The 22,275-nt window shown below is 37.9% G+C and overlaps 3 protein-coding genes across 13 annotated transcripts; 2 read left to right on the top strand and 1 right to left on the bottom strand.

The window, feature by feature from the left end:
- The first annotated feature begins 3,603 nt into the window (after window positions 1–3,603).
- On the top strand, window positions 3,604–5,912 carry LOC137732060 (uncharacterized). 6 transcript variants are annotated; one of them, XM_068471356.2, is made up of 2 exons: window positions 3,604–3,828; window positions 4,821–5,912. In XM_068471356.2, the coding sequence occupies exon 2, from the start codon at window positions 4,884–4,886 to the stop codon at window positions 5,667–5,669; it is 786 nt and encodes a 261-aa protein (XP_068327457.2). In that variant the 5' UTR covers window positions 3,604–3,828; window positions 4,821–4,883; the 3' UTR covers window positions 5,670–5,912. The 6 variants fall into 6 exon arrangements, with proteins under 6 accessions (XP_068327457.2, XP_068327456.2, XP_068327458.2 ...); XM_068471355.2 differs by having other exon boundaries at window positions 3,669–3,828; window positions 4,772–5,912; XM_068471357.2 differs by having other exon boundaries at window positions 3,672–3,828; window positions 4,825–5,912.
- A 608-nt stretch (window positions 5,913–6,520) lies between these two features.
- NRPB9A (RNA polymerases M/15 Kd subunit) lies at window positions 6,521–7,501 on the top strand. The gene is made up of 4 exons (XM_068469566.2): window positions 6,521–6,681; window positions 6,793–6,868; window positions 6,969–7,127; window positions 7,275–7,501. The coding sequence occupies exons 1-4, from the start codon at window positions 6,653–6,655 to the stop codon at window positions 7,353–7,355; spliced, it is 345 nt and encodes a 114-aa protein (XP_068325667.2). The 5' UTR covers window positions 6,521–6,652; the 3' UTR covers window positions 7,356–7,501.
- A 292-nt stretch (window positions 7,502–7,793) lies between these two features.
- On the bottom strand, window positions 7,794–20,278 carry LOC137730971 (uncharacterized). 6 transcript variants are annotated; one of them, XM_088687517.1, is made up of 25 exons: window positions 19,927–20,064; window positions 18,790–19,165; window positions 17,889–18,043; window positions 17,248–17,487; window positions 17,108–17,131; window positions 16,896–17,005; window positions 16,743–16,820; window positions 16,515–16,621; window positions 15,317–15,411; window positions 15,108–15,223; window positions 14,790–14,893; window positions 14,634–14,711; window positions 14,397–14,475; window positions 14,082–14,250; window positions 13,827–13,897; window positions 13,262–13,342; window positions 13,107–13,177; window positions 12,633–12,729; window positions 12,455–12,514; window positions 11,846–11,900; window positions 11,363–11,760; window positions 9,451–11,274; window positions 8,562–9,134; window positions 8,374–8,432; window positions 7,794–8,218 (listed from the first exon to the last, which is right to left on the bottom strand). In XM_088687517.1, exons 2-25 carry the CDS (start codon window positions 19,149–19,151, stop codon window positions 8,002–8,004), a joined length of 5,223 nt encoding a protein of 1,740 aa, XP_088543643.1. In that variant the 5' UTR covers window positions 19,152–19,165; window positions 19,927–20,064; the 3' UTR covers window positions 7,794–8,001. The 6 variants fall into 6 exon arrangements, with proteins under 6 accessions (XP_088543643.1, XP_068326097.2, XP_088543646.1 ...); XM_068469996.2 differs by lacking the exon at window positions 17,108–17,131 and having other exon boundaries at window positions 19,927–20,278; XM_088687520.1 differs by lacking the exon at window positions 17,889–18,043 and having other exon boundaries at window positions 19,927–20,182.
- Between the last annotated feature and the right edge of the window lie 1,997 nt (window positions 20,279–22,275).

The following is a 22,275-nucleotide window of genomic DNA, read 5'->3' as shown; positions in this document are numbered from 1 at the left end:
GTAGCTCATCAGTTTGTTATGAGCATCCTCATCCAGCTCGACAGAGGACCCTTTTTCAGGTGTCAGCGGAGCCGCAGTCCTACCCTCGTCCCAGTTTTAGGGTTTCATGCACGAGCCCTTAAAAACAGTACATACTTCAGAAAATTAAAGGAAAAAAAACATGGAATATTTATGAATATTACAACGTATTTTCATCGGAATGAATCTGCAACGAAGGCCAAAATATTTTGAAAAAAAATATTGTGGGATTAAGGATAAATAATTGGTGTTATCAGTGCAAAAGTTTTAGTTAGAAATGTATGAAGAGCACATTCCTTCAAAGAACAGTTCTTTTTCTGCATTCATTTGATTTTGTAGTTTTGTGCCATTCTCTTATCTATTTTCTAAAAACTAAAACTAAGAGAATAAGCGTGTTGAAAATAAAATATAAAAAAAAAAAAGAGAACAATTTAAAATTAAAAAAAGAGAGTAGAGAATTAAGAAACATTTAGAAATAAAATATAAAAAAGAGTATAAAGAAATGTAAGGATACAAGAGATTAGGAGGAGAACTCAAAGTGTCTTTTTTATTTTTATTTTATTATTATTATTGTTTTTATCATTGGAAGCCTACAAAGTTTAGAAGGAGAAATCAAAGGGGCTATTTTTTTTATCTCATTTGTATGACTTACTGTAGAAAAAATTCTAACTACTTACATATTGACCCCAAATGGACAGCTATGATGAATAATATTTACAGCAATATCATCTATTTGATTGTCCACGTTCCATGTAAACAAAATCAGTTGCAGGTACTGCAAAATACAAGTTACATGATCCGAATGTGCAAACTGTCTTGGGTCCAAGACTGAGAGCAACTAACATGACAATGGCGTCTTGTGCACATCATGTAGCGCTATGTTATGCATCATTGTCATAGGAAGCTACTATGGTAGTAAAAATCTGTCGTCTTCAGTTTTGACGAATTTGTACTTACAAAATAATAAACACTTTTGATCAAGGTCAAAGCCTCATGCGCCCATGACGTGGGGGGTTGGCCAATGAATCTCCGATGCCTAATTCAGTAACTCTGAAAAGAGTGAGTGTTTAGAGCTTTAGTGTGTAGCCAATGTTTACCAGTAAATGGTGTAGATGGAGTATTTATAAGGAGGTGGCGGGCCTAGGTGTAAGGTTTTGCTTACACGGGCAGCTTTCTATTGGCCAGGTTGTGTTATCCGTAGTAGGAATATGATGAATAAGGAAAAAATTTCTCCAAAATATTTAATTAGGATATAATATCTTGGAATGATGATGGAAGCATTTTTAATTGATTGTGACAAAAATTCTTTATGTGTTTGAGTTTATCTTCAATTTAGTTGATCCCAACACCAAATAACAGTTTTGGGTCTTAGGTACTTAGATCAAACGGTTGATGACCAATTGTAGACCGTGCAGTCCAATACAGTAGATAAACTAATCAATATCTCGTTGTGATTATAATAATAGAGTTTAGTGTTAACAATCCACTCGTAACATGTACGTAATTTTAATACTAGTACACTCCTAAGTATAATTCGTTTATTCATGTTATAACATCTCAATTAGTAACAAGGTAACTTTGTGATAAGATTACCGTCATAAACAAACATTTTTTTTTACTGAAAAACAATAATTTGTCTACTCTTAAAGGAATATGAGAACTTATATTACTGCTCATATTGTTAGATCATCTTCAACCGAATGAGCTAAACATAGTTTTGTTCAGAATTATAGCTTATAAGAAAATTTTTACCAAATTAAAATTTTGAACAAGACTATATTTAGTCTCTTTGATTAGAAACGGTAATACTAGGCTACCCAATCAAATGTCTAATTAAGCCGTGTCAAAATCAATTTTTGCGTGTTGATATAAAAAAAATGCGTATTTGTCGATTAATCCCCCGAACTTGTATAGTGCTACCAATTTCACCCCTGAACTTTAATTTTAACCGATTACCCCCTCGAATTTTATAATTAGCCAATTTTCCTCATTGAATTTTAATTTTAGCCGATTACCCCATTGAACTTTAATAAATAGCCAATTCCCCCTAGCCTTAGATTTTAAAAACTTTCATCTAATTTTTTATTCATCTTGATTATAAGAATAACATATGACAACTGTATGAGGGCAAAAATGACGGAAAAATGAATGAATGAAAAGTTGAATGAAAGTTTTTAAAATCTAACTCCAAGGGGGAAATTGGCTATTTATAAAAGTTCAAGGAGGTAATCGGCTAAAAGTTAAGTTCAGGGGGAAATTAGCTAATTATACAAGTTCAGGGGGAAATTTGGTAGTTGGGTAAATCAACAAATATGCCTATAAAAAAAAAGTGGGTTTTAACAAAAAGCCCGCGATACTGTTCATTTTAACGAAAAACCACATTTTTACGCTAAAAAATCAAATCTGGTACTATTCATTTTACCCTTTATTTTGTTTTTATTGTTAAAACTCAAAGTTTTTTAAACCGTTTTCATTAGTATTTCTTAAAAAAAAAAAAGGACTCATTTTCTCTATTGAGCCACCTAATAGTAAATCTTAACTAAAAGGGTAAATTACACTTTATAACCTCATGTTTGAGGTCTATTACAACCTCATACAACATCTTCAAAACATTTCATTTTCATACCTCAAGTACCATATGCCTGCCAAATTTGTGTTTCGTGACAAAAAAAATAATTTTGTTTACATTAAAAATATTATAATAATTTACTCTATTAAAAATAAAAATAAAAATAAAAAAACTGAAAACCCAGGACCCATCTTCCCCCCACCCACCACCCTCTCTCCCGTTTCTTCCTCCGCCATCACACCATCGCCACCTTCAGCCCTTTCCTCGGTGTTTCCTCCACACTCTTTCTCCGTTCCCAGAGCCTCACCGCCGCGCCTAGGCTTCACTCTCTGTGGCATCCCTCCACCTCACTCAGGACCTCACCGTCCCCGAGAGCACCGTCGATCACCAAATCCGGCAGGCCGCTTGCATCAACTTCAAAAACCACCACAAGCCGCGCTGGACCCCCATCCCTGATGCCGAGAAGGACCAGATCAAGGGCTTCATCGTCTCCCTCATGCTTTCCTCAACCCAGGACCCAACCTAGATGGCTAAACCCCCGATCGTTGAACCTCAAACCTTCTCTCCCTTCATCCCTTCTCCTTTCTCTCTCCCTCTCTCACTGCAATTTTGGGTCGGGGATGACATCCTCACCGACTTGTGGTGGTCCGAAACAGCGCACACCCCTCAGCACAAATGGTGGGAGGGAGAGAGAGCTTTGCAGCGAGGGATTTGGAGTTGCTGGGTTTTGATTCAAGGTGTGTGGGAATTTGCAAGGATTTGCAGTGTGTTGGTGGGAGGGAGGGAGGAAAGAAGAGGTTGAAAATGAGGGGGTAGGTGAAAGAGAGTGGAGGAGAGGGAGGTGGTCGGGGGAATGGGTTTCTGGGTTTTCAGTTTTATTTTATATATTTTTTTTTTAATAGAGTAAATCATTATAATATTTTTAATGTATAAAAATTTATTATTTTTATCGTATGGCATAAATATGACGGCCGCGACATAAATATGATGTCAGTTGTTAACGGATCAATAGATGTAAAATATAACGGATATATTATATTGAAATAAAATAGTACTTGAGTTATGAAAATGAAATGTTTTGAAGATGTTGTACGAGGTTGTAACTCAAATCTGAGATCGTAAAGTGTGATTTACCCTAATTAAACGGTCAAAGCACCACCCTTATCCCTCAAAACCAAATCGACAGCGTTGCGTTTCTTGCCCTAATTCAAGTTCACTCGCCGATACCCGAACAGAAGAAGGTAACCTTTCTCTCTAATTTCTTGGTTTTTTTCGTTATTTTATTGTTTTAATAGTGATTAGGGTTCTGGTGCAAATTTATTGCTGTAAATGTCCTTCCTTGAATTGCCCCAATCTCCGGCTCTGCAACATTTTGTGAGCAGATCGGTATGGAAAGAATGCTCTTTTTAATTGTTTTGGGTTCTCAATTGTGGGATTTGGGGGAAAGTTCGGGTCTTTTCGTTAAGTGTTGCTGTAATTTCGATGTTGTTTGAACTTATCGACCTTAATAGTTTGAGGGGGCAAAGTGTATAAATTGCAGTTACCTCGACTCAGAATAAGGTTAAATTGATAGTCTTGTTGAAGAAAATGCTTATTTGTAGGTTACATTGTGAATTAAAACTGATGATGCCGATTGAATGAATTATTAAGATGAGAAATCGACCGAATGAAAGTTTTTGATGTACTAGCCTTTGCTTATACTAAGGTATATCAAAGCTTAAGTATTTAATGTTCGAATATGGATTTGTTTCCGTTACATATGTAGTCCGAGGATTCTTGTAGATTTATCAGCCCTACTTTTGACAGGGAGATTTTGTGTAACTCTTGTCGCTTTTATCGTGGACAAGTTACCATCCGATAAGCTTAGTTCTATTTTGGAGTAGATTTTGTGTGTGAATGAAGTCTTTATTATGATTTGTGTTGATTGATTTTGGCAGTTTGAAAGTTCTACCAGCCATACAAAGTTGGTTAGTTTTGTCGGTTTTAATGCTGCATTCTGTGTATACCATGTGTTTTAAAACTAGTTGATTTAAATGTTTTTTTTTTCTGGCCTTTTATCCTTGAAGTTCTTGATATTTACTGAAAAGCAAAATACTTGTTTTTATTTTGGGATTTCTTACTTTATTGACCAGGGCATGGCAATATTCAATGAATGTGAATGACCTAATTATCATTTAAATGCAGAGTGAGTGCTTTGGAGATTGTGGTGTTGATACTTTTTTTGGAACTTCAGGCAGTTGGCATTTGTGGAGTAGGCAGTTGCTTGTATTCGGATTTGAACATTGTGAATTAGAACATGTCGAGTAAGAAAGAAGAGAAAGCTCAAGCTGCAGCGGAGAGGATCAAGGCTGCAGCCTTGAGTGCTGCAAAAGGTCTTAGTCGAGCTCAGGCTGAAAGGGCGGCTGCTGCAGCTGCTCGGAATGTTAATGCTTATGGGCAGAAGGAAGAAGGACCCAGCAGATGGCAGGAGAAAAGGGAAGCCAAGAGACAGATGTATTTGATGAGTACTGAAAAGGCTGTGAGATTGGGTGAACGGAAAGACCTCAAGTCAAATGTATCTACTGTTGGTGGTGCAGCTTCACAATGCCAGAAGTGTTACCAACCCGGGCATTGGACATATGAATGCAAGAATGAACGTGTTTACATCTCACGACCGTCTAGGACCCAGCAACTCAAAAATCCTAAACTGAATATGAAGGTTGAAATATTGAATGATTTGGACGGTCCAGAAATCAAGGAAGAGAAGAGTGAAAAGCAGTCAAAGATAAGCAAGAGGAAGCATCGGTCAGCTTCTGATTCTGGCAGCGATAGCGAGGCTTCAGTTTTCGAGACTGATAGTGGGGCATCATCAGTTACTGGATCTGACTCTTCTTCAGAGGAGAGTAGTTCAGATTACAGTTCATCTTCTGACTCAGAGGAGGACAGGAGGCGCCAAAGGAAGAAAAAGAAGCAAAAGATGGCAAGGCGTAGAAGAAGGTACAGCTCATCATCTGAATCTTCTGATTCTGAGTCAGTTTCCGAATCTGATTCTGATGATAGGAGGAGCCGGAAGAAGAGCAAGAGGCACAGCAGAAAGCACTAAATGAGGTGATCGAGCAGCATAGTGAAGAGCAGTTGTGTATTTGGTTCAACATGTGTCGTGTTTCGATTTAGTTCAGTTGTGATTTTGAGGCGTCCTAGACAAAGGATTTTCCGTGTGGCGAATTTAGACCAAAATAATCTTTGTAGATGTTTCCTTGCGATTTCTTTCTTTTCGCTCCTGCAGTATTTGAACTTGTACCGTACTTGCCGTGGCTGTTTTTATAGATCAAGATTTTCTTTGGTATCCATTATTGTTCTTCAAAAACTAAGTTAGTTGGACAATGGAAGCCTGCGTTTTTGTATGAAAAATGATGTTTCTTTGTGAGAGCGAGTTGATTGTACCACTGGCTATTGGCATATGCCCAAATGAGTTTGTTTCGTAACAGTCGATAATTCTTTCTGAAATCGTGATGGCTTTTCATCGAGCGAATTCTTAGCTGTTCGCGATTATATAGCTGCTTGTGTTTATTTCTCTCATCACGTGATGAGACACAAAATTACTGATAGATTGGATTAACAATTCTTACAATACTTAATCGATAATTCGGAGTGATAAAACAACTACTAACGTGATATTTTAGGGGAGAACGATAATTTGGCAAATCAAATTAGTCAAAATAATTTGACAAATCAAATTACTCTGATATTATATTGGAGGATTGAAACCTGAACTCCAATGTTTTGGTTAATTGCCCTATATGAGATTTTAAGTTCAAATATCATAGATAGCAAATTTGAAACGAATTTAATCCTCCACGTCTGTAGTTTACCAAAAATACCCTTAAATAGAATTCCGCTTAAGACTGAAGCAGATTATTTATAATTTTATTGTGCCGCCAGAAACATCTAAACTTCTAAAGAAAGAAACCACCAGAAGAAGAGCAGAAAACCCGCCATTCGCCAAAAGAAAACAATCAGAACACTCACAGAGAGAGAAAGAGAGAGGGAGAGCTCCCAAGCCCTAAAACTCAGAGCTTGTCCACGATGAGTACCATGAAATTTTGCCGCGAATGGTCAGTAAATCCCACCACACTGTATTTAATTTTTAATTTCAGTTTATCATTTTTTTTTTTTTTTTTTTTTTTTTTTTGTGAATTTTCCTTTTAAACTTTGTTAGTTTTCAGTAACAACATTCTGTACCCGAAGGAGGACAAGGAACATAAGATTCTCCTCTACGCCTGCCGCAACTGCGATCACAAGGTCAGCTCTTTCTCTCTCTCATTTTCCTTTCGCATGATTTGTTTAGTTTTAGTGCTGTTTTATGAATTTATTAGATTTTATATATTTTCTTTGTTTGCAGGAGGTTGCTGAGAACAACTGCGTCTACAGAAATGAGATACACCACCCCGTTGGCGAGCGCACTCAGATATTGCAGGATGTAGCTGCAGATCCTACTCTTCCTCGAACTAAAGCCGTGCGTTGTGCTAAGTGCAAGCATGGAGAAGCTGTATTCTTTCAGGTTATATGTCCTATCCTCTCTCTGTTGTGGTGAATTTTATCCTTGATGAAGTTCCAACTCACCTTGCACCGCGTAGCTGTTTGTTCACTGTATGTAAGGGAGATTCACAACTGCTTCTAATTCTATGAGTTTACTGTATATGTGCAGGCAACTGCTAGAGGAGAGGAGGGTATGACATTGTTCTTTGTTTGCTGCAACCCCAGCTGCGGCCACAGGTGGCGAGACTAAGATTCAAGGCCACCACTTAATGTTCTCAGTTCTCCTTCTGTCGGAAACACATGTTGCTCAAAACAGATGTATCGTTTTCCAAAAATGTAACTAGGATGGAGATTACTTCTAAAGAACTGTGTTGAAAGCACTTCTGCATTTGTTCAGACTATCTTTTGACATCCAATTTGTGTGCACTCAAATATTACTTTTTGTTTTTGCCACAACACCTTGCTTCGTTGCAATTTCGAATCACAAAGAGCAACAGGCAGGGCCTCTTTTTTTTTTTTTTTTTTTTTTGGTTGTGAAACCCTGGGGCGGGGAAGGTGAAATCCACCCTAGATACAAGTATTGAATCGGAAGTGATTTTCGCACTTGTATTTTAAATAAATCGGAGTATCAGGAGGCAAAAACAAGAGGGCAGAAAAAAATGGAGAGAGAAAATCACGAGAAAAAACGAGACTTAAAGGCTGATTCTTTTTTTTCCATTGCAAAAATAAACCGAATGTCTGTACAAGAATGAATTCCCTGGTAAAAAAATTTACACTACCATTTTTCTAATTCCCTTGTGAACAGAACACCCGAAATTGAGAAAGAATAGAAGGGGGTAAAAAGTAAAATCGAGATTAATGACTCAAATTCTTTACAAAACCATGGGAGCTACAACCTACAAGGATGAGATTGTCTCTGTGAACCAGTCTGATAGGCATTTCAATTTCCCTAAAAGCTCTTTATCTGATGCGCGTTTGACCGCATTGCTCTCGAGATAGGTTTCAGCATTTAACAGCAAAACCTGAAAGTCATGCTTCAGCGCTTCCAGGCTTCGATAGTAGTCGTTCTCTAACCTAGACTGGATCACATCAAGAGATATCGGAACCACGCACCTGAGAGAATTCCATAAAACAAGATTACAAGTCATCAATACCCAGATAGCATTTGAGAAAAAGTTCCATCACCATCAGTTTGACGGACAGAGCATGCACGGCATGGAAATCCAACGATACATACAAGGAACGCTATAAGAATAACAAAGACATACCAGTTTGTAAACTTTGGCTTCTGTTGAAGTTGCATCAGTTTGTCAACCCCAAAGGGATCCTGAATTGTACACAACAATATTGAGAAAAATCCTTGTAAATCTTCAGAGTTTACTAAATGAGGCCATTGGCCAAATTCTTTTTTCGAGTTATTAAAATTTAAAAGTAAAAGAATTTTTCTGCTTAATACCTGGCGACTTCCGGCTGATCGATCTAGTTTGGAAAAGGCCGCATGCAGCTTCTTTTTGCTTTTATCATCAATGCGAGGCGGCTCCCATGGAGTATTTTCGTCAAAAAGCTCCCAAGGACTATGCAGCTGTGTATCACTAGGATCACTCTTATACTGAACAGTGTACATCTCCCAAGGACTGTCTGGGAACTCGGGCGATTTAGACCGTTTAGATGTAACCCTGCCATGCCACCACTTACCGTCATCCTCACCCTCATTTTTCCACCAGACTTTGCAATGATCCCTACATGACCAATTTCTCTCTATGGAAGAGTCATAGCGTGTTCTTTCAACAATGAAGTCTGGGAAACCAGTAACTTCCGGCAGGGTCACTTTAAAAGATTTACCATACACATCAGAAGAAGGATCTACAAATTGAAGCGTCAATTTACAGCAGCTATCCCCAGACCCTGCAAGTGAAGAATACTCTAGGTCTTGAACATTGCAAAATTCTACAGCTCTTATTCTCCCCTTTATAAACCTCCATGGTGGGTTTTCTCTCAATCCACCAAGATCGAAATACTCTTGATGCCCCTGGTAAGAAAGGAAAAAGAAAAGGAGGTTACCAAAGTAAGCGATATTATCGACATTCATACGACAAAACCAAAACAAGAAAGGGGTGCCCAGTGCACAAGCTTGGGACAGTGCAGGGCGGGGGGGGAGGGGGGGGGGGGGAGGGCAAACAGATGCAGCTCTATCCCTATTCAAGAAAAGCTGTTTAAGCAACTTGTGCGACCAATGGGTCGCTCAAGGATGCCATATTGTGGCACCAAGGTACAAGCTCCACCCTCCTCCATGCAAAGGAAGAAATAAAAGGAAAAAAAAAAACAGCAGAAAGATATAGAGAAACCTGTCTCAGATAAACAACTTCGTCCCCTATCTGGGGAATATATCTAGAGCTCTCCTCGTGTGTTGACAACATTAACCATGATACTTTCTTTGCTGACTGATGCGGCTTCCTTTTATCCATTGGGCTCATGTCAAGATAACTGCTTCTTCTGTTTCTACTAGACCTCAACCCAACTGTTGTCCTTGAACTTGATCCCCATTCTTCATTCCCAAGTTGAAACTTGTCCATGGAACTTTTCCGGTTAATTCTAAATGTATAACCTGGCTCATGTCCTTCCGCCAACTTAGGATCATGATCTGGACTACTTGGATCACATGCAGACGCCTTCAACCCCATGGACCGTGTCCTGCGGCCTCCATCATTTGTGTCATCCTGAATGTCTCCAGCAATGATATTGTGGTTGCTTGTATTTGAAGTATACGAACAGCCTTCTCCCTTAACACCACTATCACCTTCTGAATTACTTCTACCCCTATGTGGTTTCACCCTTCTATAAACAGCACTGAACATTTTGTTTTTTTGTAAACTGGATTCGGCAGATTCATGTGTGCCAGCAATAACATTCTTGTCAGATTCATTTTCATTGTCTGATTCTCGTGAACCATCATATCTATGATCTGGAATAAATTTATGGGTTCCATAATCCTCTGGCACAACTGGACCCTGTTCCATCGTCCAACCATTTTCCATCTCTACCACAGAGTTAATTTCCTCTTTGCAAGGACTAGGATCCCTTGAAATCCTCCTCAACCTTAATTTCGTTGAGACAGGTACTAGCTTCTCATTTTGTTCGAAAGAGAAACCAGTCCCATCCTTATCAAGGCAAGAGGAAGTGCTTGCATCCCAAGGGGCCATGTGAACAGATTTAGGCGATTGATCATGATCCTTGCATTCACTAAAATCTGAATGCTCTTTAACATTGGTTTCACCAATAAAGCCTTCAGAGATACTAGCCCCAGTGGTTTCCTCATTCACTACAGCCACTGTGTCCATCTTATCCCTGTACCTTTGGCTTTCTGAACGAGGAGAATTGTTTTCAGGTTTTGTGTAGTCTTTTTCATTGTGACCAACAACTGCACTGGCTCTGGCAAGTGCATCCAATGACATGAATTCTCCTGACCTCTGGCGCTTCGCTGTTCGTGCTCTGGACCCTCCCCAACTAATTCTCCCTTTGAAGTCTAAATGATTTTCTACTTTGTGTGATTGCCCACTCACTACTGTTTCAAATGTGCTGCATTTTTTATCCCCCGGAACGGAAGTTGGATCCTGAGGACTTATATCATTTTCATTTGCTTCTTGAGGCACTCTATATGATTGATCAACCAAATCCTCATTACAACAAATATGTACTGTGCTTTCTCTAGACACGAGCTTATTTGACTCCCGTCTTGGCAATTTAAGCACCAACCTCCTACTGCTCCCAGCATTTACTAGAAACTCAGGGCGTTCAAAAGGTTTAGCCATGTCCTCAGACTCATCGAGAAAAACCTCTTTTCCTTTCAAATGCTTGCCTTGCTGATTTTGTTTATCAGATTCATCACTCTCAATGTTTGAATCCTGAAGTGGGGATTCACTTCCTGACATATCATCTTCCAATCCATCTTCATCTTCTCCATCTGCAGATCTTCCAGTAATCTTAGAAAATAGATTAAGAGCATTGCGTGCAGCAGCTCTTTGAGGTCTCAATGACGAGGAACATTTCTTTTTTGAAGCTTTTCGTCCATGTCTTGATTTCCTTGTTCTGTTACTTCTGAATGAATTGCCAGCACACTCATCCAAATTCCTTCTTTTGACACACCTCCCAGAAGAAGTCATGACTTCAATCTGAGGAAAGAGATAACAGAAAGGAGAGACATTCAGCAAGGTCCTAACCAAATTCTGAAATATAAATTGTTATTGAAAGAGAACTTACGTCAGCCTTTTGTTTTTTCCTTTTTGATCTTCGAAGTCCATCCATTTCAGCATCCTCATCCCCACTTTCTTCACTGCACTCTGGATCAATAGAGGGATTTGAACTTAAACTTCCTTGCTCCCCTCCAGTAGAATAATCTTCAGCAATATGGTACTCTGAATCCGTATCATCACTACGTAATTCAGTTTCTGGTTCCCAATCCATGGCATCTAAAAACTCTGGCAGAGGTTCAGCCAACATATCCAAGTCTGCCAAAGGCAAAATTTGGTAATCTGGATCTAGACTGAAGTCAGGCCCAACAGCAAGTTTTAAAGAGGAAGGACGCCACTCAGCACCCAGAGCTCCTAACCGCCTCTTCTGGTATGCACTCTGGTAGGGTTCTTCATACGGTATCATGCCTAGTGTTGCCACCATAAAACAGTGCTTGAGAAAATAAACTTCCAGAAGAGAATAATTCCTACAAAACAAGGAGTAGAGACAAACCTGAATCACAAAGTAGATCTTGCATATTCCGCCGGTATGCTGGAAGCTGAGTTTCCTGAATCAAACGTTGTGGATATTTCAAACTAAGAAGTGGCCACATCATGTAATATAAATAAAACTACTAAACATCTAATGTAGGAGCATTGCAAATATACTTAGAATTAAATTATGTTAGGTCAATCATGTATACATCTATACTATAATTTTAAGGTGGCACTGAGTTTTGGCGCACACCAAAAACTTTCACTCTCTAAAAGGAATATTGAAACTGGTCCCACTATCCCAAACTGCTAAATTAACCTCACTTAGCCAGTCCCCTGCATACAGTTACCCATCCATCATAACCACCACTGAGACCACACACAGTGAACTTTGTCATGCACGGGAATTGCATGGCCAAAATGAGGGGTCTTTGTTTGTACATCAACCACACATCAAAAGAACAAACATGGCAGATCACCTTGGTTTATTTATTTTCTATTTACTGGTTATGTATATTTTATTCAATAGTCCCTACCATTTAATTATCACTTCCGTAATTTACTCAATAGTTGAGCTAACCAGAAAATGAAGACCAATTACAAACAATAGTGCAAATGGCCAACTAACCTGGTCAAGAACATTTCCAAAGCTATCATGAACGAGTGGGCGATAATCACCAAGAAAAAACTGTCAAAGTGCATGCACAATTAAGTAAACTTGAAAAACAAAGCATGAAAACAAAATCCAACCGAACTAAAGGCATACATTCGTATTTTGCTAGAAAATTTGAAGGGAAAAAGCACACCTGATCATATTTTGCATCATTTTGGGACTCCCCTTGGCCACTGTCCAATATGTACAATTGGCCAACATCATCAGAGAGGACAATTGATGTTCCATCCCTATATTACAAAGAAAGAATCCTTTGTAAGTACAGGAAACCAGTTAGGAAAGCAAAGTATATTTCACGAAATAGTAGCCAGAAAGAAAAGAGAAAAATGGGGTGCGGGGATACCAACTGACACATCTTCCATGCAAAAAGAGAAGCAAAAAACAACTAGTCATGGAAAGTTATGGTTAAAGCTACATAGAATCATCGAAAATGAGGGCAAAAAGTGCCATATAAACCTAGAAAACGATATCATATAGCCAATTTGAATACCAATGATTCAGGATTTCATAGAGTTATAAATCTATAGAGAATAAAGAACATTTAGTGACAATATGACAGGTTCAGCTAAAAAGCTTCCAAAACAGAGAATTCTTATTAGTCACTTACGGCGAGAACTTTCCATCTACCAATTTGTAGTGGGAAGTTTCAAATATCCGAATAGGTATGCCTTCCCATATCTGAAATCACAAGTCAACAAAGCATTCAGAAACCATATAACATAACTTGAAATTGCAAGAAGAATAATTACACCGGAAACTCACATCCCAGACAATTGTTTTTCCGTCATAGCCAGCACTCATTGCTATCCTGGGGTTGAAAGGATGAACATCCAGCACATATGTCTATCAATAACAGAATTAAATATTGTAAGTGATTTAAGTTTACTTGTTCGTGAAAGGTTGTCAGACCTAGACTTTTAACACAATATGACAGACAATAAATCAACAAAAGGAAATGGAAATAGCTAGAAGACTAGAATACTACATCCAGATGTTGGGAAAAAATAAACAGCAGAAGCAATACGTAAGTATACTAGCACATGAGATACGTATGATCAAAACGGCCCAAGTTTCTGTACAGAACTTACACATTGTAGACAAGGCAGCAATAGATAAAGAAGGACGACTATGGCAAGCAATTGAAAAGATAAGCTACCAGAAAAGTGTTCAGAAAGATATATATTTTTTACACTTCTGGAGGCACACACTACTTGACTCAGTCTCTTCACCATACTTATCTTTGCAAGATCAAATAACAAAATTCTTGAACAGAGAATTAAGGGAAGAAAAAAAGGATAATCAATAACGAAGAGATTGAGCCACATACAGATTCAGTATGACCTGTCAGTGAATGCACCAAGCTACCATCAGAAGCATTCCACACACATATTCTGCAATCTGCATTACAACAAGAATTTTGATATAATTACAGAATTTAAGGCCTTCAACTTAATCCTAGTCCATGAAAGGTTGCGAGGCCTAGGTTTCTTCACTCTATGCAAAGGCATTATAAAATTACTACGGTGCATAGAAATAATATTCTAATACATAAACTATACATGAGAAACAACAAACAAATTACCCATGATAGCAGCAAGGACAAAGCGATTGTCAAGACTCCAGGTAATCATATTAACACCACGAGGAGTTGGAAGAATCCTCTGGCGAGGGCCTCCTCGTGGAGGCTGAGGGGGCATTGGTGGAGGTGGAACTTTCAAATGATATGCCCGCGTCCAACGACCAGCTTTTCCCTGGAATGTGAAATTAGCTATACAGTTTTTTCTATACAAAGCAAAAAATTCAAAAGTTGGTGGATACAACTGTTTCATTAGAAAAGCTTGTTGAGAAAATGGGCGGGCTAGAAAGGAAGTTATAAGTTATCTTTGCTAAAACTTACATGTGATCTTCGTGATCTGGGAATCCAGATAATTGCACTCCCATCGCGAGAACAAGTGACTATATTGTCATGATTGAACCTGGAAAATAAAGTGGATTATATACTACTGGTAGTGAATCTAAACCCAAAAGGAAAAGTGTAGAATAGACAGATATAAGGGCACAGAGAGAGGAGAGAAATTTTAACATATCAGAGAAAAAGTTAACATCACAATCACAAGGAAGAGGAGAAACAAACCACGAATTTTTAAATTTGGGAGCGTTCTCTTCCTTTGAGGTGTCAGCTGCCAAAAATCTAGATACTACAGCACAACCACTGCAGTGTATGAAGCAACATAATTAGCATACAAAGATTGATATATATGTTGTTAGCAAAATTTCAGCACAAACTAACCTAAATTGTACGTAATTGACATCATTCTCATGGCCAGATAACACATCAATCTCATGATTTGGTTGGTCTGACTCATCTGAGCCTGGCTTAGAAGCAGTCCACACCTACAACCAGCAAGCTCTTAGTAGAAATATATAAATGGTTTTATTTTCCTGATTTATATTACAACTGAAAACTATTTAAGATACAATTCATGAGTTTATTCAGTACTAATTAGAGGCACAAAACTTGCATTATACTGAAGCAAAAGTAAGCGAAGATAGTGACTAAACTGAAGGCTGCAGAAATAATAACAGGGAACATGCAGGTTTTATATACCCTTGCAAGAGTGTCCGAGCTACCGGTGACAAAGACTGTTCCATTAGCATTGAATGCACAACAGAAGATATGATGGTCCTGTGTAACAGTGCTTGAAGATGGACCACTGTTTCTCCCTGCAGTAAAGCAATTGTATGACCGAACTGAGTACTCTTTCACCACTTAATAAGTTTATTGAACTTAGCTGCTGCAGTAGAGAAACAACTGACCAACTAAAGCATCTGAAGGTCTTGGAATGTACATCTTTGGACTCACTTGAGAACTCCTGGCATCCCATATCCTACAAGTTCCATCATCAGATGAACTGCAAATGACAAAAAAACAGCACAAGGTTAATTACAAGGAGACAATTCCAATCATAATGGTTTCCACCAAAAACACGTTGCAAGCTAACAAAATACAAGATTAACATTATTTAACAGCATCAGTAAAATAAAGAATCGAAAGAGTTTAGAAACATATAAATAAATATACAAATATATAGAAAGCAAGAAAGAGAGAAAACAGAATTCTTTAACTAGAAACTACAATGATATTGAACAAGCAGTCCAGCTAAATATAAAAAATAAAAAAAATATTACACAGCTAACGGAAAAGAATCTCTTTAGTCTCGAAGCCATCCAATCCATAAACAAAAGAAAATGGTCTTTGGGAATATACAGTAAAAACTGCAGCTCACAAAGAATCCTTCTTGTGATGTGACCCCTCAAAACATCCACCTCTACACTACATTTATTCCAAGAATTTCTTCAAGTCCTCACCATCCAAACCACCCATATAAATTGCCTATTACAATCCAACTTACAAAACCATTACCTTTTTTCCATCAACCAAAAGCATAATAATTCTCAAAGAACAAAGAAACCCATGAAATCCATCTTAAAATCCCTCGTATCTCAAAAGCCTTCCTATCCTCAGCAATGCTACGACCTCTGGTGTCTAGTTTACTGTTCACATTCAGCTTATGCTGATACTTCACCACCCTGTCTACCAGTCTAGAATTCCATTTCCTTCCTTAGCCCATGGCTTTCCGTCTCCAAATAGGTTTTCTTCTACAAACCATTAGCTCAATCTTGGATATTTCCCCTCCCAAAATCATCCTCTAACTTATCGAATTCAGATATCCTCCATTTCCATTTCCATTTTCTACTTTCACATCCCTAAAGATCTCTCACATTCAAAAAATGGTTCTAGTAGCACAAAATTTCAATAACAAATTGTTTGCACACACAGAAGTCACTGAAATCAGCATCACAAAAAGATAATCAGTGAAAAACAAAAGAATAACAGCGTCACATTGCAATTGCATAATGATCAGCAAGGTCGAACAGAAGAGTAAATTACCTGCAGCTAATTAGGAACTCCACATGGAAATTTATTTAAATAGAGTGAGAGAATAGGCCTTACGATAGAAGGTGGTACATAGAGCCTGGCCTGGGATTAAATGTAATGGCAGTAACAGCTGCAGTATGTCCTCGCAATACTGAAATTGGCAGCCCGTCTGGCAAGCGCCACTAGTAAACATGAAAAATTAAAGCAAGTCAACATTGAGTTTCCAGCAAAGGTCAAAACTAAAAAGTAAAAAAGCAAAAATAGACAAAGAATCCTTATATATTGGCAAAAGATGAATCTTACTACTCGAATCATACAGTCATTTGAGGAGGATGCCACCAAAGCATTGTTGGAACTCACAGCCAGATCCGTGATGTCTCCCTTCAACCATAAAATGAGTATAAATAAAGCGCGACAAGGGAAAACTATATCTTTGAGGGGCCAATAACGACTTACTTCATGTCCACGGCAGCTGGCCAAGCAAAATGCAGTTTCCATTAACCAGATCTTCACTAGGCGATCATCTGAACCAGTGATCACATACCTCCCTGAGCAATCAAATGTTGCTGCATCATTCATGTCCAGATAAAACCACCATGAGATATATACAACATTTTAAAGGTGTGAACTACAAACTTGATCAAATGAAACAGCAGGCAAAAGCTTACAATAATTCTCTCCTTTAAAAACCCCTACAATTCATTACAAACTGAAGTAACTCAATTCTTTGCTAATAGTAGTAAGATATGTAAAATGAACTTTCACATCCACCTAACAACAGTGAACTCTGACAAATGAGAAAACATACCACAGTAGACAGAGTTTCGATGGCCCCTTAGCCTCTTGGTAAATTGCATCTTCTCAAACATGGTCGAGGGCTTTGCAATGGCATAGGATGCAGCACGAATAGACGGAGCACGATGATGTCGGGTGAAACCTCCCCCAATTTCTCTCAACCGTAGCCCTTGAACCTGATGAGATTTCATGTGAGGCCAACGCATGTGAGGAGGAGGGGTCTTCATTTCATTGTGCACTTGATCCCTTTCATCTGGAAAAGCAGAAGGTGTTCCTTTTTAGATATAATGAAGAATTGCACCTTTTTCGACCAGTGAATGAAAATCAGAATGATAACCAGTAAAACAAATGTATATGTTGCAGAAATAACTTCCAAAAAGAGAGGGAAACACTTTCAAACCCGCAACGGATGATTGAAGATAATAACAGTATGAAAACTTGAAATGAATGTAAGATATGTAACACACACACACACACACACACACACACACACACACACACAAACACACAAGCACACACACGCATACACACTCATATAACAAACAAATTTGCAAATAAGGAAAACATTGGTCAATTACTTGAAAATCGTAAGTTCAACAATTAAAGGTAGTGATATGAATTAAAAAATTCAAAGCTTAAATAAATGCCACCTACAGGTCAGAAGTGAAAATGAACCAAGTCCCAAGAGAGTAGGCACATCAGCTGCATTTGGAGCATTTCCACCACTCATACCCCTCGATGGTGGGGCTGCACTTGAAATCAATTGCTTCAAAAGCTTTACCAAATGATCATTTTCAATGTGAGGATACCTAAACGACGAGGAAAGGGAATCAATAGGATATTATAGGGAAAAAACGAATATAATACAATCATACTTTTTTTTTCAATGACTACACCTACTGGCATGAAAATTTTTGGAATAGAACTACCAGACCAATAAGCAGCCAAGGAAAAGTGTGCTCTGTACATGGGTTTTAGAAAGAGGATCACCAGAAAAACTAAGATCTACAAAACATCCATTTGAATTGAAACGAAATGAAACAAAGACTACAGCTGCTGGATAATTTCTCATGATCCCAAAAAGTCATGAGCAGAGCTATAAGTAGACTAACCAAAGCAATCGCACACACTCCAACAACCCAAAGAAAAAAGAATTAATCAAGTTTCAAGAATTTATAAATTATATAAGAGTCACCCAGATTGGCATTTAGAAAACAGCATACATACTTGAACACTGGCACCCAGAACACCCACTATTTATTTTCAGAAAAAGAAAAAAAGAAAACAAACAAAAAAGGATATATAATTCTATGTAATTAACTAAAAACCATAAAGGAAACAACTCATGTTTTACATTGTTAAGGAAAACAAAATTCTTTTATGACTTATATCTGTCCAATTATCATTTTATGATAAAAATCCGTCTTCAGTAATTAACTAATGCCACACAATATTTAGTATCACAAGTCGCAGTGAAATCCAAAAAGGATTACCTAAGAACTGCCGATTCTAAGTCGACTTATAAAAAATAAAAAATAAAAAGCACATTACATACCTGTGCACCAGCATGTTGTAATTTAATGGAAATGATTTCCCATCTTCATTTTCATCCCCACTGTGGATGCCCTTTCTTGAATACCAAGCATGATATCTTCTAGGTAAAAGTTGATGTTCAAGAAGTTCGTTCCACAACTGTCCACAAGTTCTGTGGCATGGTCCAGCAGACAGAAAATGCATAATAAGAAAATACACTTCTCCCAGGTCAATATCCGCATCAGGCTCCTTAGCATGACTTATATGCATTGTCTCTAGGTCCTCAGATTGATTCTTGTCTTGAACCTTACTGAGAAAGCTCAAAGGTTTCATACTAAACCTAACAGAAGGTGCATCACGAGACGGAAATTTTTGAAGAGCCATAGCTCCTGTTAAACCTACAAGCAAAATTCCATGAAGGTAAGTGAAGATTAAGGAACAGAGCGGTAACTTGACATAGGAAAATAGAAAAACATGCTCTTGACATAAACAGTGCTGACACCACAAACATGGACTCTATGCATCCCTACACTGAAAACCCGATTGGAGGGTGGGAGTCCATAATATACTTAAGTTTAGCTCATCAACAAACAACATCTAGCTAAGAAAACACTTGTTGAGTCACAAACACCAAAACCTTAAACTAAACCATAGGGTAAAATGCAAAGTGAGTCCCGTGCATCAAACCATTTTAACATTCACACCAACACCATATAAGCAGCATTAAAAATCAGATAGCATTCAACATAATTGGAATACCTATTCGAAACTCCTAAATTGAACCTAATTGAAACAATCAACTCAAATACCTCATCAGGAAAACAAAACCACCTGCTGAATGAGTAGTGCAATTGATTTAACCAAATGAGCAATCCTAGAAAACCCAAAACACCATTACTACACTCATGAAAACCATTTACATTCCACAAACCACAATGCACTCCTCTGTGCCAACCAATAAAACCCTAAAAATTCAATTCCTTTGCACTGCAATACAATTCAATACAAACACACATACAAACAAAGAAAAACACAATTTGCACAAAACCCAAAAACACAAAGCCCTTATCTAAATTCCCAGAGCAAAGAAAAAAAAAAAAAAAAACCAAATTGCAGAAAATAATTAAATTCCAACAAGAAAACATCTTTCCGTGAGTACCTTCAAGACGGCATCTTTCAGGATACTAGTGTGGGTCTGCTTCCAGGATTCAGGATCCAGAGGTGGAAAAACCAGAAATTTAAATCTGGAAAAAATAAAAAATCAATTCAATTTTTTTCTTTGGATTAAAAAGGAAAAAGGGGAAGATTGGGAATGCCAGAGAGTGTTTCACGCGCCAAAAGAGGGGTTCTTTTAGATTCTTGGAGGGAGCTCTGTGGTTTTGGCGTTTGGCCTTTACTGCTTGGATTTTCAAGTCTCTCTGAGAGAGACGAACGGAAGCCGAAAGAAAGGAGGAAGGTGCGAGGGGCTCGAAACGCAACGTTTTGGACCTCTATGCGCCCCACTCGACTGTAGAGATGCTTTGTCAAGCGAAACCAAATTATTAAACATTTTGCATGCGAACTGTAACGGCGTCGTATGGCCACTCCCTCCCTACATTTCAATTTTGTCACGTTATGTGTACTTTTTTATTTTTTTTTCTATTTTTTTTTTCTCGTTAGTCCTATGATATGATCGTTTATCGTCATTTGTTACTTTATGACACAGCTCAAATCTAATTCAAAAGTTTGGGTTAGGGCATCATCTGCGCTACAACGCCTAGTTTTTTAAGAAATGGACAATGGTTTTTTTTTTTTTTAGTGGAATAACAAATCTATAAGAAAATCGAATGAATTTAGACGTTTTTCTCAATCAATAATACTATTTGGAATATACAAATTTGGCATGGTATCGATTAAAAGTGGACCGTTCCACGACTCATTTGTACTAGTGGGTATGTATACAATTTGTGTCAGTTTTCTTTTCATAACAAATGTATTAATTTTTGTGTCTAAATAAAATTATTATTTTGCAATATACATTACAAATTTACAATACTTGAGCGGTTTATTGCAAATATAAAAATTTTTGGAGGAAATTTTGTTCGAATTAAATTCTAGAAGTGGAGAGTAAGTTCAAGAAATTTATATAGCATGGATGGCCTCAGAAGTTTTGAAAATTCTCTTATGCACATCAAATTTGCACATATAACTAGCATGCTGAAACAACAACTATTAGATTATCGTCAGATCAATTTTCGTTTTTAAAAAATGGAACCAGTTAGAGGATTTGTCACGACGGTCCACTCTTTCAGGGGCCAAAAAGACTCACAGAGACATTTCAACATCTTGCTGGACTGTCACATCCCGGCCCGGGCCCCCATCACATCCCGGGTCCAACTCCACCGTAGCACGATATTGTCCGCTTTGGACCCTGACCACACCCTCACAGTTTTGTTTCTGAGAACTCACACGAGAACTTCCCAGTGGGTCACCCATCATGGGATTGCTCTCGCGCGCTACTCGCTTAACTTTGGAGTTCCTACGGAACTCGAAGCTAGTGAGCTTCCAAAAAGCCTTGTGCTAGGTAGAGATGAGAATATACATGTAAGGCTTACATGATCCACTCCCCTGGGCGATGTGAGATGTTACATGGACACCATCATATGATTAACTAGTGTCAACCTCCCTCTAGCCATATTGTCAGATCAATTGATCTAATGATTTTTTGTTCAATTGAGTAATTTAAATATGCAAATTTGATATACACTGAAGTATAAAAAGCCCATAAGAAGTTGAGCTCAAAAGACCTAGAATGGTCCAGAAGAGCCCAAGAGAGGAATTATTTGGTTTGGGCAAAAAGTGGAAGTGAACCCGAGCCCATCTTAAGCCCAAAGCACCAAACTTTGCTTATGGGAATATAGTCGCCCAAGACCAATAGCGTAGCCAGGATTTTCAAATAATGGGGTCATAATATCAACCAAAAAAGCTTTATTGGGCCATTTCGTTGAACACCTAATAGGCATCTTCCAATTCTTATCAGCATATGTTGAAAGTTTATGCCAACATATGTTAACATTTGTAGAGATTTATTGAGGGTAGATGCAAGATACTGTGGCGTAATGTTGATGACTATCAAAGCTTTTCAACTAAAGTATTTCATATAAGAGACAAAATGAAGACAAATATGATAGAAGAAAATATAAAAAGTAGGAGGAGGAGATTGTAATTTAGTTTGTCTTAGTTGTTTATAGGGGTCAAATGCCATATACAAACAAATATCAAGGACAACCAATGATCCCATGCTGGCTCCGCTCCTACCCAAGACAAATAAATAACTAAGCCCACTATTGAAAGACCAATCCCAATACCAAGTAGACAATCTACGTAGACAAGTTGCCATGGATTTTTTAGGCTAACTTGCTAAGAATACATCACAAAAATTAGATTGAAGTACTTGAAAATGATTAAATGCAATATATTTGAGATATTTTCGAACTGTTTGAGAGTTCTTTATTTAGTAGTTTTTTTT

This window comes from Pyrus communis, chromosome 16, assembly GCF_041283825.1.
Source record: "Pyrus communis isolate YQ-2024b chromosome 16, ASM4128382v1, whole genome shotgun sequence".
Lineage (NCBI taxonomy): Eukaryota > Viridiplantae > Streptophyta > Magnoliopsida > Rosales > Rosaceae > Pyrus > Pyrus communis.
The sequence above is the reverse complement of the archived record's forward strand: the minus strand, read 5'-3'. Positions and strand labels throughout refer to the sequence as shown.

Excerpts from the sequence above, each read along its gene's own strand:
- LOC137730971 (XM_088687517.1), bottom strand. The coding sequence starts at position 19,151 with ATGGCTCTTCAAAAATTTCCGTCTCGTGATGCACCTTCTGTTAGGTTT. Across the intron at positions 13,343-13,826 it reads TGACAGGTCATACTGAATCT|ACATATGTGCTGGATGTTCA; the intron begins GTATGTGGCTCA and ends TGTTATTGATAG. Across the intron at positions 12,515-12,632 it reads ATGATGCAAAATATGATCAG|TTTTTTCTTGGTGATTATCG; the intron begins GTGTGCTTTTTC and ends GCACTTTGACAG.
- LOC137732060 (XM_068471356.2), top strand. The coding sequence starts at position 4,884 with ATGTCGAGTAAGAAAGAAGAGAAAGCTCAAGCTGCAGCGGAGAGGATC.
- NRPB9A (XM_068469566.2), top strand. The coding sequence starts at position 6,653 with ATGAGTACCATGAAATTTTGCCGCGAATG. Across the intron at positions 6,682-6,792 it reads ATGAAATTTTGCCGCGAATG|TAACAACATTCTGTACCCGA; the intron begins GTCAGTAAATCC and ends GTTAGTTTTCAG. Across the intron at positions 7,128-7,274 it reads GAGAAGCTGTATTCTTTCAG|GCAACTGCTAGAGGAGAGGA; the intron begins GTTATATGTCCT and ends GTATATGTGCAG.